At 41.7% G+C, this 13,535-nt stretch overlaps 1 protein-coding gene across 1 annotated transcript in view; it reads right to left on the bottom strand.

The window, feature by feature from the left end:
* Window positions 1-488: 488 nt before the first annotated feature.
* The window catches only part of Oxct1 (3-oxoacid CoA transferase 1), a 128,917-nt gene continuing 115,870 nt past the window's right edge, over window positions 489-13,535 (bottom strand). The window contains exons 15-17 of the mRNA NM_024188.6: window positions 12,961-13,041; window positions 8,167-8,268; window positions 489-2,105 (exon numbers count right to left, since the gene is read on the bottom strand). Coding sequence (NP_077150.1) covers window positions 2,064-2,105; window positions 8,167-8,268; window positions 12,961-13,041 — 225 coding nt within the window. The 3' untranslated portion in view covers window positions 489-2,063. The remainder of the gene's footprint in view (window positions 2,106-8,166; window positions 8,269-12,960; window positions 13,042-13,535) is intronic.

Genomic DNA, 13,535 nt, shown 5'->3' with positions numbered 1-13,535 from the left:
ACAAAATGCAGAGATAGCAACACACAAAAAATATACATAAAGAAAAAGTCATATAAAAATTAATATATGGAGGCTTGATAATCAATTTTCAGAGGTATGGGTCTCAGTGATGGGGCGAAAGGTAGAGCAGAATTCAATTAAGTAATATTTCTTTCACTTTCTAGAAAAAGAAATATATGTATTAGGTAAGGTAAAAAGCAAATCTAATGCCAGGCATGGTGGTGCCTTTGATGCTGGAACTCAGGAAGCAGAAGCATGTGGACCTCTGTGAGTTCAAGGCCAGTCTGTCTGTAGAATGGGTTCCTTGACAGCTAGGACTGCTCAGAGAGACCCTGTCTCCACACTCCCTCCCCACAAAAGAAAGAGACAGAGACGGTAACAACGTGGTAGAAGTAGAAGCCTGCTGACCTAATGACCAATGGTTGTTAGAATCAACCTTTGAGGTGTTTCTCACGCACCATTCCCAAATAAGAGGACACACACATTCGTCTCCATCAACTTGCAATTTTTATTGTGTCATTTAACACATTTTTTAAAAAATATCATGGCACTCTTAGAAAGTTGTCTATTCAGGCTTTGAAGTTTAAGACATTCTTAGAAGCCCCTTGCGTTAAAGTAACAGACCGGAATGATAAGCAAGTGCGCCTGAAGACATATCAATATCAGCAAGATGATTTCTCAAATGTGTGCTCTAACATACGTACTCTCCTGGGCCTTGTACCATCTAAGACGGGTTCTTCTTACCAACACTGGCAGAGGATGCTTTCAGCCACGTGGCCATCCACTAAAGCAGTCCTACCTAGAGGGTGTACTATGGAGGAAAAGCTTATCTCCCCTTCACAACATGTGCAAGCTAACTGTGGTTATGCTTGAGGAGTGAGTTCCAGTGCCAACCATCACCTAAGACGTGTATAAATTCCTCTAATTAGTGCCAGAAAGACGATACGTTTCACTGTGCAGACGCCAGCTGTCCAGTCTGGCTTCAGGGTGCCTAGGTTTTCAGATATCTGATACCAAGGCAAGGAAGCTTCTGGAGTGATGCCCCCTGGCAACTGTCTGTATTGTGGCTACTTCTGAGGAAGCATCCCTGATGAATGCAAGCTACTGCATTCACTCTGCCACACAAACCCTGCTAGCCACTCAGATCTGAGCCTTTCCCATCATTTCCCCAGCACAGATAAGGCTAAAGCAGTAGCCCTTTGTGAAGAGAACTAACCTATGCAGAATACCACTGTAGTGTAAAAAAGTAACTCAGTGTTTACAATCTTTGCTGAGCAGAATGGAGAGGCTAAAGGGGAGATATCTTGGAATATCATCTCTTTAAATACTGCTGTCACTATGATTCAGGACTCATGATCAATTGCCCATGGTTCTTTTTTTGCTCAAGAGATGTATAAGTAAACATTGGTGATCAATACAGAAAAACAGTCTTCAGAATACAAAGGTATAGCACACCATAGGTAGACGGTTGGTTGTCTTTAAAGGCAACATTTAGTGGGATGTCAGCACCAGCAGAGCATATGCCTTGTCCTTTCTTCTACTTACTTTTCACAGGGACATTCCTGTTCGCTTTTTCGAGTATCTATTTAGCTATAAGAAGTGTGGAGGGAAGGAGGACTTTCTAAGAAAGCAAGCATAACTGGCATCTCTCAAAACAGAGGAAGGTAAAAGATACATAGTCATCAAAAAAGTATTCTACCAAATCACAAATGCACATGAAAATTCACCTTCAGGGCTAAGTCGAGGTTTAATACATATAGCATAAAAGATGAGCATATATCCACTGTGAGCAACAATGATAAAGACAACCTTCTTAGCACTCATGAAGCAAGACCACAATAAAATGTTTTCCTTTTTTTTTTTTTTTTTCCCACGGAACTGATATATCACGATGGAGAGAACAATGTCTATGGCTGCACAAATCCAGAAATACTAGAAGAAAACTAGCCGAAACTTCTTGCTAAATGTGTAATGTAACTATTGATTACTGACATCCTTCCGTTTAAATCCTATGTGTTGAAAATGCAATCTTGGCAGCCTGGGACAAATGTTCAGTGGATGCTTCAAGTTGAAATCTGCTGCATTGGCATGAGGTTTGGTGAAACCTGATGGGAGAAAGATGAAAACAAAATAATTATAAAGTTTACTCTACCATAGAATGTTCAAGTACTGCTTCAATTTGTTTTTAATAATTTCATTTTAAATTAAGAAATAAAAACTAAAAGATATGTTAAATTTCAAAAGTAATCCACAGATACAACATAAGGAATCCTATTTTAGATTACCTAATTGTGCATCAGGGAAGAAATAAGTAAATAATCAATTTAACTTAATATACACTGCAAAAGACACTTCAGAGATCATGGACTTGAAGCAGTAGAAAATCACTCCCCGTTCCCTAGTTTGGCCCTCCAAGCACACAAGGACTAATGCAAGGATAGACAAATTGAAAGGTTCAGGGCAGGTTAAGCCAATCAACATTCCTTCATGGTTAAGAGAGGGACTCATGAAACTTCACATCTAGCTGAAAAGAGCTACTGGCAATTGATGGCTGCTAGGGAGGAAGGAGGCGTTTCTCTTTGGGAGTGTGATCCTCGGTGAGTAACCCAGGCTCTGGTGGATGACCCCCATCCATGTGGGAGCAGGACAGCAATAATTTGAATCAGTAGGTTATACACGAGGTGGTGGGGAAAGGAACGGGGTGGAGATCGGGTGTGGGGAGAGTAAAGTGAGGTCTAGGAAAGAGAAAGAGAAATTGGTTAGGAGAGTTGGGGTGGGCATCTTTGGGACTGGAAACCTGGGAAGGGGTAGGCTCCCTAGAGTTTATGGGGGTGATTCTAGCTGAAACTGGAGGATATGCATATGGTGACAGAAGTGGTCACCTCCTGTAGCCAGGTGGGTCTCTCAGTGGACGGAGGGAGACACCAACCTACCCACAAACCCTTCGATCCAAAATCTGTCCTGACTACAAGATGTGCAGAGATAAAGATGGAACAGAGATTGAGGGGATGGCCAACAAATGACTGGCCTAACTTGAGACTCATCACATGGGAGAAGCCAACCTCTGACACTTTTAATGATATTTTGCTATGCTTGTAGACAGCTATGCTTGTAAGCCTAGCAAACTGTCTTCTGAGAAGTTTCATCCAGCAGCTGATGGAAGAAGATGAAGAGACCCACAGCCAAACACTAGGTGGAGCTCGGGTAGTCTTGTGAGAGTGGGAGATAGAATTGAGGGAGCTGGAAGGGTCAAGTATACCACAAGAAGACCTACAGAGTCAAGCAACCTGGACCAAGGGGACTCACAGAGATTGAACTATCAACCGAAGAGCATTTGTGGGCTGTACATCAGCCCTCTACATATATGTAGCAGATATAAAGTAAGGCCTTTATCTCTTTTGTATCCCCTTCCCCTATCTGGGCTGCCCTGTCTGGCCTCAATGGAAAAGGATGTGTTCAGGCAGGTTGGTAACCATGAGGGGCTTGCCCATCTCTGAGGAGAAGAGGAGGGGGTAATGGTGGTAGGAGAATTGTGAGGGTGGTACTTGGAGGAGGGGGCTATGATCAGGATGTGAAGTGGATAACTAGCTAACTAAATAAATAAACAAAAGGAAAAAAGAGAAAAGGTTATGATCATAGCAGGGAGACTTGTTAAGGAAGTCTGGGCTATGGGGATAAAGGTAGATTATGATGAAGGTACATTGGTAACGTATAAAGTTGTCAAAGAATAAATAAAAAGTATTCTTTAAATAGAATCTGAGATTTTCATCTGCTTGTCAAAGCTTTAGTATATGGATATACATCATTTGGTTCTTTGAAAATTAATCATTTGATAAATCTAGGAAGAGTCTTCTTTCAAAATATAAGCACAAGGGGAGAAAAGCAAACAGGAATCCTTAGTTAAATATTGGGTCACAGTTGCACAAAAATAAGTCCCCCCCACACAAAACAAGTCATGTATACAAAAGGGGGGATTAATGCCCAGGATATATAAGGATGATTTATAAGACGACAAAGAACAATAACTCGATTAAAAAAGTAGTCAGTTGAACAGATAATTCTTCAAAGAAGATCCTCTGATGGCCAATATATAAATGGTTCTATAAGTCACTTGTAAGGGAAATGCACATGAAAGTCCTGAAAACTGGCAGTAAGACTAGGAGTGGTTCAATCATTGTGGAAAACAGTGTGGAAGCACCTCACAAACTAAAAAGGAAGTGAATATGTGATCTACAATCTTACTTTTGGGAACATCTCCAGAAAATTTTCAGAATAGGATCTCAAAAGAAATACTGTATACCAGTATCCATAACACCAATATTCACAATAAGGGAGAGGTAGAGGAGACCCAAATATCTAGGCAAAGATGAACGCTACAATGCCCTAAAGAAACTGAAGATGGTACAGAAAATGGAAGGCTATCTCATATACATGGCTTGGAAGAACAAAAAGGGTGAAAGTGTACACATTATCTATGTGATCTGCAGATCCAGTGAAGTATGAGTGTTTTGCACATCCACCATATGTGTGCCTCAGGCTTGTGGTGGCCAGAAGGGAGTGATGGATAGATACCCTGGAACTGGACAGCTGTGGGCCACCATTTATGTGGGTGCTAAGACTGAAGTCAGGTCATTTCCAAGAGCTGCAAGTGTTCTTACACACTGAGCCATCCCTCTAGATGCCAAGTTCTTATTCAAAATACCAGTCACTTTCTTCACAGAATCAGAAGAAACAACATTATAATTTAAATGGAACCACAAAAAACCTTGAATACTCAAGGCTGTTTTGAGTCATTGGGACACAGTAGGAAAACATCATACTGTGGGAATTTAAAATACACTGCAAAATCTGCTGTATTAAAATTTTAAATATACTGCTACTGAAAGAGTGTGATGTTCTTATGAAAACAGACACAGCCCAGTGGAAAAGAACAAAGACTCTAAAACTAATCCAGTCATCCAAAGTGACATGGTTTGACAAAGGCACTAACAATACTGAAAGCATTGAACATAAGGGAAGGCCAGTCTTCTCCTCTGCACTTGTCCAGGTGAGACCTGGATATCCATATGCAAAACCAAAACAGACACCACCAAACCCTGGCCTCTCCCCATGGCGCCCCTGTCTGTCTGTCGCTCACCAACTACAAACTACATTCAACTTGGAGTAAAGACACAAATACAAGACTCTCAAACTATGAAACTACCAGAAGAAAATAAGACAAACACTTCAGGACTTTAGAATTGGCAAGGAATTTTTCCCCCCTAAGGAAAGCCACCAAGTTGGCAATGGTGGTACATGCCTTTAATCCCAGCACACAGGAGGTAGAGGTAGGCACATCTCTGAGTTTGAGGCCAGCCTGGTCTACAGAGTGATTTCCAGGACAGCCAGGGCTACTCCATGGAGAAATCTTGTCAAGAAGGAAGGAAGGAAGGAAGGAAGGAAGGAAGGAAGGAAGGGAGGGAGGGAGGAAGGAAGGAAGGGAGGGAGGGAGGGAGGGAGGAAGGGAGGGAGGCAGCCAGCCAAGTCACCAAAAGCAATGGAGAAAAAAGCAAAAGTAAGCAAATGAGATCCTATCAACTAAACTGCTTCTCCAGAGCAGATCGAACAAGCCACAGTCAAGAATGAAAAAACCGAGTGCAGAGGGGCAAGGCACATGTAGGATGTTCCGAGGGTCTAACAATAAATACACATATGACAAAAGAGTTAATATCCAGAATGTATCTATGGAATTCAAACAATTCAAGAGCAAAAGCATCCCTCAAATAATCCAAGCAAAAGTAGGCAGCATGGCTGGGTATGGCATCACTTCTTTAATCCTAGCACTCAGGAAGCAGAGGCAGGTGGATTGATGAGTTCAAGGCCAGACTAGTCTACAGAGCATGTTTCAGGACAGCCAGGGCTACACAGAGAAACCCTGTCTCAAAGCAAGCAAGCAAACAAACAAACACACAAACAAGTGGGCAGTATATCTAAATAAGACATGTAAGGGAGACATACAAAAGACCAAATGAGAATTTGGTTTATGAAAATTCACAACATCCTTAATCATTAAAGAAATGAAAATCAAAGCCACAATGAAATTCTGGCCCAATCTAGTTAAATTAGCTACTGTCAGAGAGACAAAGCTAACTGCTCTTGTTCTCTCTGCTGAGACCTGTGTCAAAGCACAAAGGAAGAAGTGTTGGCATGGGTCTAACAGGGGATACTTGTAGGAACAGACTGGGGAAGCCACTGTGAACCTCGGTGTAAGTTTCCCTCAAAACTTAAAAGTAGAATCACCATAGGAGCCAGCAACCTCACTACAAAGGAGATCAGCTCGTCACGCCAACAATACAACCACATTCCCAACTCATAAGAACTAAGAAATAGAAAGAACCTGAATGCCCACCACCTAATGAATCCTAATGAATGGATACAGAAAACAGGGTTCATGCACAATGGAATATTATCTACTAACTAAAAAATAAAAAAGGAATTCTTAGATTTTGTGGCAACACACACGAAAGAGGAAGTCACTGCCTTAGATGCAATATGTGAGCAGGCTCATTAAAATGAGCGCTGCATGATCTCACTTGCACGGAGAGGAGAAAGAGTATGACATCATAGAAAGGGTGAGTGTAATCCTGGTTCCCCAAGGCTGGGAGCAGGAAGGAGAGGGGGATGAGCTGACCGATCAGTGAGCACTGAGTTATGAGTGAGTATGTGTATTTGCTGCTCCCTATGTTTATAACAGCGGGGTGTTCTATACCCTAACTCTGGGGGAGAGCATTTCAAATGTCCCTATCACAGGTGCTTTACTACAGGGGAATGTTTACCTTAATGTGAACGCAGTGCATATACATATGAAAACATCAAAGTGTACCTCTTAAATAAACCAACTTTCATATCAGCTTAATAATGATAAACAGGGGATGGTACTGGAATACCAGAAAGACCGACATTTTCAAATCTATGCAGATATGAAAAATAGCCCCTCCTCTCCCATGTGTGTATAACAAAAGCCGCAAGATTTTCTGCATTATCCACATGAATAACAAATAGTTAGATAATAAGGGTCTTATGCTGTATATTCTTTTGCAGCAGAAACTGAAATTTCCTCAGATCTCTGAAGGTGTTACCTGTCAGAGGTTTCCTAGTCTACACAGGAAAAACAAAACAAAACAAAACAAAACAAAAGACCTGATTAAGAGCTGTTTGCTTGTTTCACTGGAATAAGAAATCCTAAACAGGTCAAGTATAAATAAATTCCCTTTCTTCTCCCCTGAGATTACGAGAAAGCTAATTAAAAATGCGCTTTTCAAACAAGGTATTACTGGGAGACTGCCTTTCTTTCCAAAGGGAAATTCAGAAAAGGTTAATAAACAAAAGGCCTTGGAACTGTACCAAGAAGTGGTTACTCTGTACATAATGAATTATACAACAAAGATGTTTCAGAGAAGTCCTTATGCCTTTGTAGGTACAGGCCAAACCTGCATGCTCAGGAAGTTAAGTATGAAATCTATGGACAGCACATCAAACACTTTTTGTTAAATGAGTTTCTCTAATTTCTTCTTAGTGTTTCATTGTAATTAGTAAATGGGTTCTGTCCTTCGCTATTTCAGACTAAAGGAATATATATAGTCCTTTGGTTAACCTTAGGTTAATTGCATCTATCTGTCAACTCTAACAGAAGGTGACTAGTGACTTATAATAAACACTTTTATACACACATACAATAAATAAATACATTTTAAAAGCAGACATAAATAAGTGTAATTATGGAAATTTTAGTAGAAACTCTCCTTGTATGTTCACTGGATTTCCAAGTCTGAGTTTTCTGTGCACTATTATTTACCTGCAGGTAGGATGCAACTAGCTTGCTCTTGTTACATTCCAGTATCTCTAATGCGTGGAATGAAAACCACAGAAGTGAGTCAAGGAGAGAGTAACTGTCAGAGAAGAACAAGAGAGCATTCCTTCTCCACACATGGCTAACATCTGACAAAGACTAGAGACCTTCCAGGACTTCCCATGAAGCAGATGAGCAGGGGCTTGTCCTCTGTGCCCTCCTGCTCCTTGGTGTGTCCTCCTTAAATGCACGGAAATGAGTGGCTGATGCCCTATAACCATTTGTCCACCCAGCCTGTGGTCCCAGGAGCTGCTGGCTCTGCTCACAGAAACACTTACTGCAAAGTCACAGCCTGTGCTCTTCTTGATGTCATCAACAGTCAGGCCTTCCCAGAGCTCAATCAGTGTCAAACCATTTTTCTTGTCCACGTCAAACACACCCTGTAGGAAAGTCAATAAAATGACAACCATTTCCATCATGAAAAAATATCACATGGAATAGCTAGGTCTCCGAGTTCCTAGAACAGAGATAAGATCCAGAGACAGAAAACCAGAAATGAAAAAAAAATGTCCACTATAACTCTTATAAACAATATCAAGTCCTCATCAGCCATTATTCTTGGCTACAATTGGCATCTTCAAGCACTGTACTGCACTTTTTTAAGCTGTCTTGCATTTGTGAAGCCACTGGGTGAAACGGTCTGAAGAGGCAACCAATGATCTGAAGAGGGACAGGAATGAACAAAGTGGGAGTGAGGCAGGGGGATAGTTGGGAAGAGAAAGGATAGGGATGATGGGGAGAGGATACTGAGTGAACGACTATAGGAAATAACAGAAGACACTGTAGTACCCAAGAGTACTTATGAGATGAGAGCCCAGCCAACTCATCTAAGTAGCTCTTAAAGTGTTCCCTGGTAAAGCTCTCTAACTTTGAAATTCCCATGAAAATAGGTAGGTCCCAAGAGGAGGGCATGAGAATCCACACCCACACTTTTGGTGAGCTAATCAAATGGCAGTGTTGGTGTCTAAGACAGACAAGAATGCCAACCCTAGCCTGAACAATCCACCCAGCACCATGGCCACAGCACCAATTTCTGATGATTCTGCCATAGTAGTAGAAGTCTACAGAGCATCAAGAATAGCTTTATCCTTCATAATTCTTCAGAAGTCTTCTCTGATATTTGCTGGGATTAGTTCTGGAACATGGGGTCTTGGGGAAGACTATCTTGTTGATAAGTTGTAACTGAGACCCAGCTGCTTCTATGGGGCTTCAAACCCTGTTCTACAGGTCTCTGTGAAGCTCTCATAGGGAGTCTCCTTTCTCAGATTAAAGGTTATATCTCTCATGTTTTCTATAGTGGATACAACTTAAATTTAACTATTTTCTTTTTGTAGCCTTCAATCTTTATTTTCAACTACCTTTGAAGTCAAACCCTAACCTGTCATGTTAAAATACACCATTAGTGAGAAGGCACCATACAGAGGAAAGAGCACTGGCATTTGAGCTGGCCTGTCCATACAGCTCTGCTGCACAACAGCTAAGCAACCTGGGGAACCCGTGGTTAGAGAGCACAGGAACCCTTGCCTGGGGCTGTGGTACAGGAGCCTGTGGCACAGGAAACACATAGGATGATAGCACATTCTCTCGACCATACCTGGGACAGGATGCTGTTATTACTTAGCGGACTGACTAAGCCAATCAGCTGTCACCAGTCTTTTACTTCCAGAAGAAGTATCACAGGATACAAAACCTTCATCATTTTTTTCCAGCAGAAATGTTTGTTCAGTGAGTGGGAAAATAATCATTTTGGGACTGTCTATAGATTCTATTAGTTGCCTTTATTCTGGTACAAAGCTTTTTAAATGGGTATTTTTCTTTTGTAGAAAGTCTGTCTAGAACACCATTCAAACTATCTGCTGCTTTTTCATGTATTATAAACAACTATAGATTTATAAAAATAGAGAAAAAAGACCATCTCCCCTGGATTATGTTATTAAGAAGATATATAGACATAATTTCAGAGAAAGATAATTGTGGTATCATTAATATGGAGCTTCAGGAATCAGGGAGTTAAGACTGCAAAATAGCTAAATGATTTTTAAAAACAAACAAACAGCTCTTTTATTACCATTATAACCAGGCTCTAATTAACTCTCAGATTATACAGAAGGTCAACCATCTATAGATTCTTGAAAGATGGAAACCTGAAATATTTAGAAAGAGTTTCATTTAGTAGTCTAAGGGGCAAACAAAAATTTGATACAAACAGAAAGTAAAAACCTAAAGGCCAAATTGTTAACTGCTAATCAAAAATGATACTGAAACTACCTTGTCTAACAGGTAAGTTAATTACTTTATTACTACCATAAATGCTACATTATGAATCGGAGGGTTAATTTCAGCCAGGTGCTGATAGGGAAGCCATCTATTATAACCTGATCCATGTGACGGGAAACAATTACAATTGCTTTCAAAGGGCAACCTAATGGAATTCTCCTTGGAGCGGATTATAGAATGATGCATCTTATGCATCCTCACCCTCTCATCCAGCATCCTCTACACAGCACCTGCCCTGCTAGACTCAGGAAGTTAAACAAGGGAGGGCAGGCCAAGCGAGGGCAGGCCAAACGAGGGTAGGAAAGGGCAGGGCAACATGGAGAGGGCTCAAGGCGTGAAAGAAAGCTCAGATTTGGGAAGAATATTGCAAGAAAACCCCTAGTTAAGGCTACCACCATATTGAAATCAGGATCGAGAATAGCTGACTTAACTGCAAAGCAAAGGATTGTCTCAATAGGTCCTGTACATAGCTTAGAGGAGATTCAAGAAATAACAATGGCTGATACACTTGCTCTTCTGCCATTGGGTAATTATGCACATGTATGGAATCCATACAAACACTCTCAGGAATGCAAGAGCAGATGGAAACTTCCTTGAAAATGCAGCTTCTGGGAAGTGTTTTATACTTAGCCTATTGCAGAGTGTGCTTTAGGGTGCTCCCATCCTGTAAAAAAAGCTAGTAAGCCAGATGCTGTGAGACGCTGCCATACAGCTCTGGTCAAAGAAGAGAGACACCACTGAGGAGTGGGGGAAATCCAGACAAGCAATTCTGCCCTGTGTCTTCAAGAAAACCACCTTCCCAGATGACTTATGAGAAACATGACGTTCCCACATCGTAAGTTTAAATCTGAGAAAGGAATCTGGCTGTGGAGGACAGCAGGCCCAAATATTCCTCTGATATGAGCAACTTTTTACTGTATAATAGGCCAAAATTGTCCATTTAGGAATCAAAATACAGAGGCCTGGAAGGGGCAGATGTGTTCTGGAGTCCACATCATAAGAAGGTGAGGCTCTGCCAGAATCTGACCACAGATGCGGATGCTCGCAGCCTGCAACTGCACTGAGCACAGGGACCCAACGGAGCAAGAACTGGAGGAGCTGAACAGCTTTGCAACCCCATAGGAAGAACATCTTTCCACTGATGGCTGACTAGGCCATCTTCTGCTACATATGCAGCTAGAGACACGAGCTCTGGGGGTACTGGTTAGTTCATATTATTGTTCCACCTATAGGGTTGCAGATCCCTTCAGCTCCTTGGGTGCTTTCTCTAGCTTCTCCATTGAGGGCTCCTCTGGAGCCAGCCAGACCCTCCAGAGTTCTCAGGGACTAAAATACCAACCAAAGAAGAGCCATGGCTCCAGCTAGATTTGTAGCAGAGGATAGCCTTATCTGGCATCAATGGGAGGGGAGGTCCTTGGTCCTTTGATGGCTCAATGCCCCAGTGTAGGGGAAGGGGAGGGCAGGGAAGGCAGAAGTGGGTGAATTTGTGGGGGAGCACCCTCATAGAGGCAGCGGGGATGAGGTAGGGAGTTTCCCTAGGGGAGACCTGGAAAGGGGATAACATTTGAAATATAAATAAAATATCCAATAAAAAAAATTTAAAAGGCCAGAAACCATGCTGAGGATGTATGTCTTGACCCATTGTGGGTCCATGCTACAACTCGAACCCAAGTGACTTAAATTCAACTGTGGATGAATTTCCTAAAATAAAAACCCAACCTTTTATTCTTGGTGCTTTGGCAGACACGAAAGAAAATGAGGAAAGGCAAGTGCACTCTAAATTTTATATCCAGCACCCATCTTGACTTGTTAAGAATCCAAATGTATTTGCCAGGCACTGGCATAGCCTCATATGAGACAGTTATATCAGGGTCCTTTCAGCAAAATATTGCTGGTATATGCAATAGTGTCTGGGTTTGGTGGCTGTTTATGGGATGGATCCCCAGGTGGGGTAGTCTCTGAATAGTCCATCCTTTCATCTTAGCTCCAAACTTTGTCTCTGTAACTCCTTTCATGGGTATTTTGTTCCCTATTCTAAGGAGGAATGAAGTATCCACACATTGGTCTTCCCTCTTCTTGATTTTCTTGTGTTTTGCAAATTGTATCTTGGGTATTCTAAGTTTCTGGGTTAATATCCACATATCAGTGAGTGCCTCACAGTCATCTATAGGATGGAACACAGGGCCCTCAATGGAGAAGCTAGAGAAAGCACCCAAGGAGCTGAAGGGATCTGCAACCCTATAGGTGGAACAACAATATGAACTCACCAGTAACCCCCAGAGCTCGTGTCTCTAGCTGCATATGTATCAGAAGATGGCCTAGTCGGCCATCATTGGAAAGAGCAGCCCATTGGTCTTGCAAACTTTATATGCCTCAGTACAGGGGAACTCCAGGGCCAAGAAGTGGGAGTGGGTGGGTAGGGGAGCAGGGCGGGGGGTGGGGGTGGGATAGGGAACTTTCAGGATAGCATTTGAAATATGTATAAAGAAAATATCTAATAAAAAATAATCCAAATGTAAGCATTAACATATATCTTTTCTGATTAATGCACACTGTGAAAGCTACCCAGGATTAGAGTTCCAGAGTGTGTGTAATTCCAGAGAACTGCACATGAGCAAGTCTACAGTTAGAAACTGTAATTTTCCCATTCCCTCCATCCACAGACTAATGTAATCTCGTGGCTACTGACGTGATATAACTTCAGATGGTGATGTTAAAAAGCCTCAAACGTGTCTCCAAATAAAACAAGAGTGACGATGGTCAATGTGCACAGAGGCAAGAAGAGCGGACTTTACCTTTTCTGTAATGATGCGGTTGACACACTGTTTGCCCGTCAGTGGTAGTGTACATTTCTCCATGATTTTATGAGCATTTCCCTGTTTGAAAGGACAATGAGAAAACATTAACAACATTATTTAGGAAGTAATTCCTGTTTAGAACTGGTGTGACTGTAGGAAAACCAGGAGCTACTGGAGACATCAACTTTTAAGAAGGGGCTGTTTCCAAAATTTTGTCAAGCCCTCCTCCCTCTTTAGGTAGCTATCACCCCTGGGAAACTTGGGGAGGACTCCTACAAGTTACCAAACACTTAAGAGGCTTACCAGGCAAACATTGTTCCACCTGTATGTACCCTCAAGCCTCAATTCCCGAACCACATGATGTGCAGTTCCAAGTACAACATCCCTTATTATTCTCCTCCAAAGAATGGTCCTTTTCAAAAAAATCTGTTGTTGTTTGCCAAGGGTAGTAAGGACACAAAGAACAAGCATGTGACCCAACCTTCCTCTTCTAAAACAGGGTTAATTCTATTCATTAAAAAATATAATAATAACAACAGATGCACAAAAAACTGCAAGGACTTGCTTCCTTT

The sequence above is a fragment of the Mus musculus genome, chromosome 15 (assembly GCF_000001635.26).
Source record: "Mus musculus strain C57BL/6J chromosome 15, GRCm38.p6 C57BL/6J".
Taxonomy (NCBI): Eukaryota; Metazoa; Chordata; class Mammalia; order Rodentia; family Muridae; genus Mus; species Mus musculus.
Note: the sequence above shows the minus strand (reverse complement) of the source record. Positions and strands in the feature narration are given on the sequence as shown.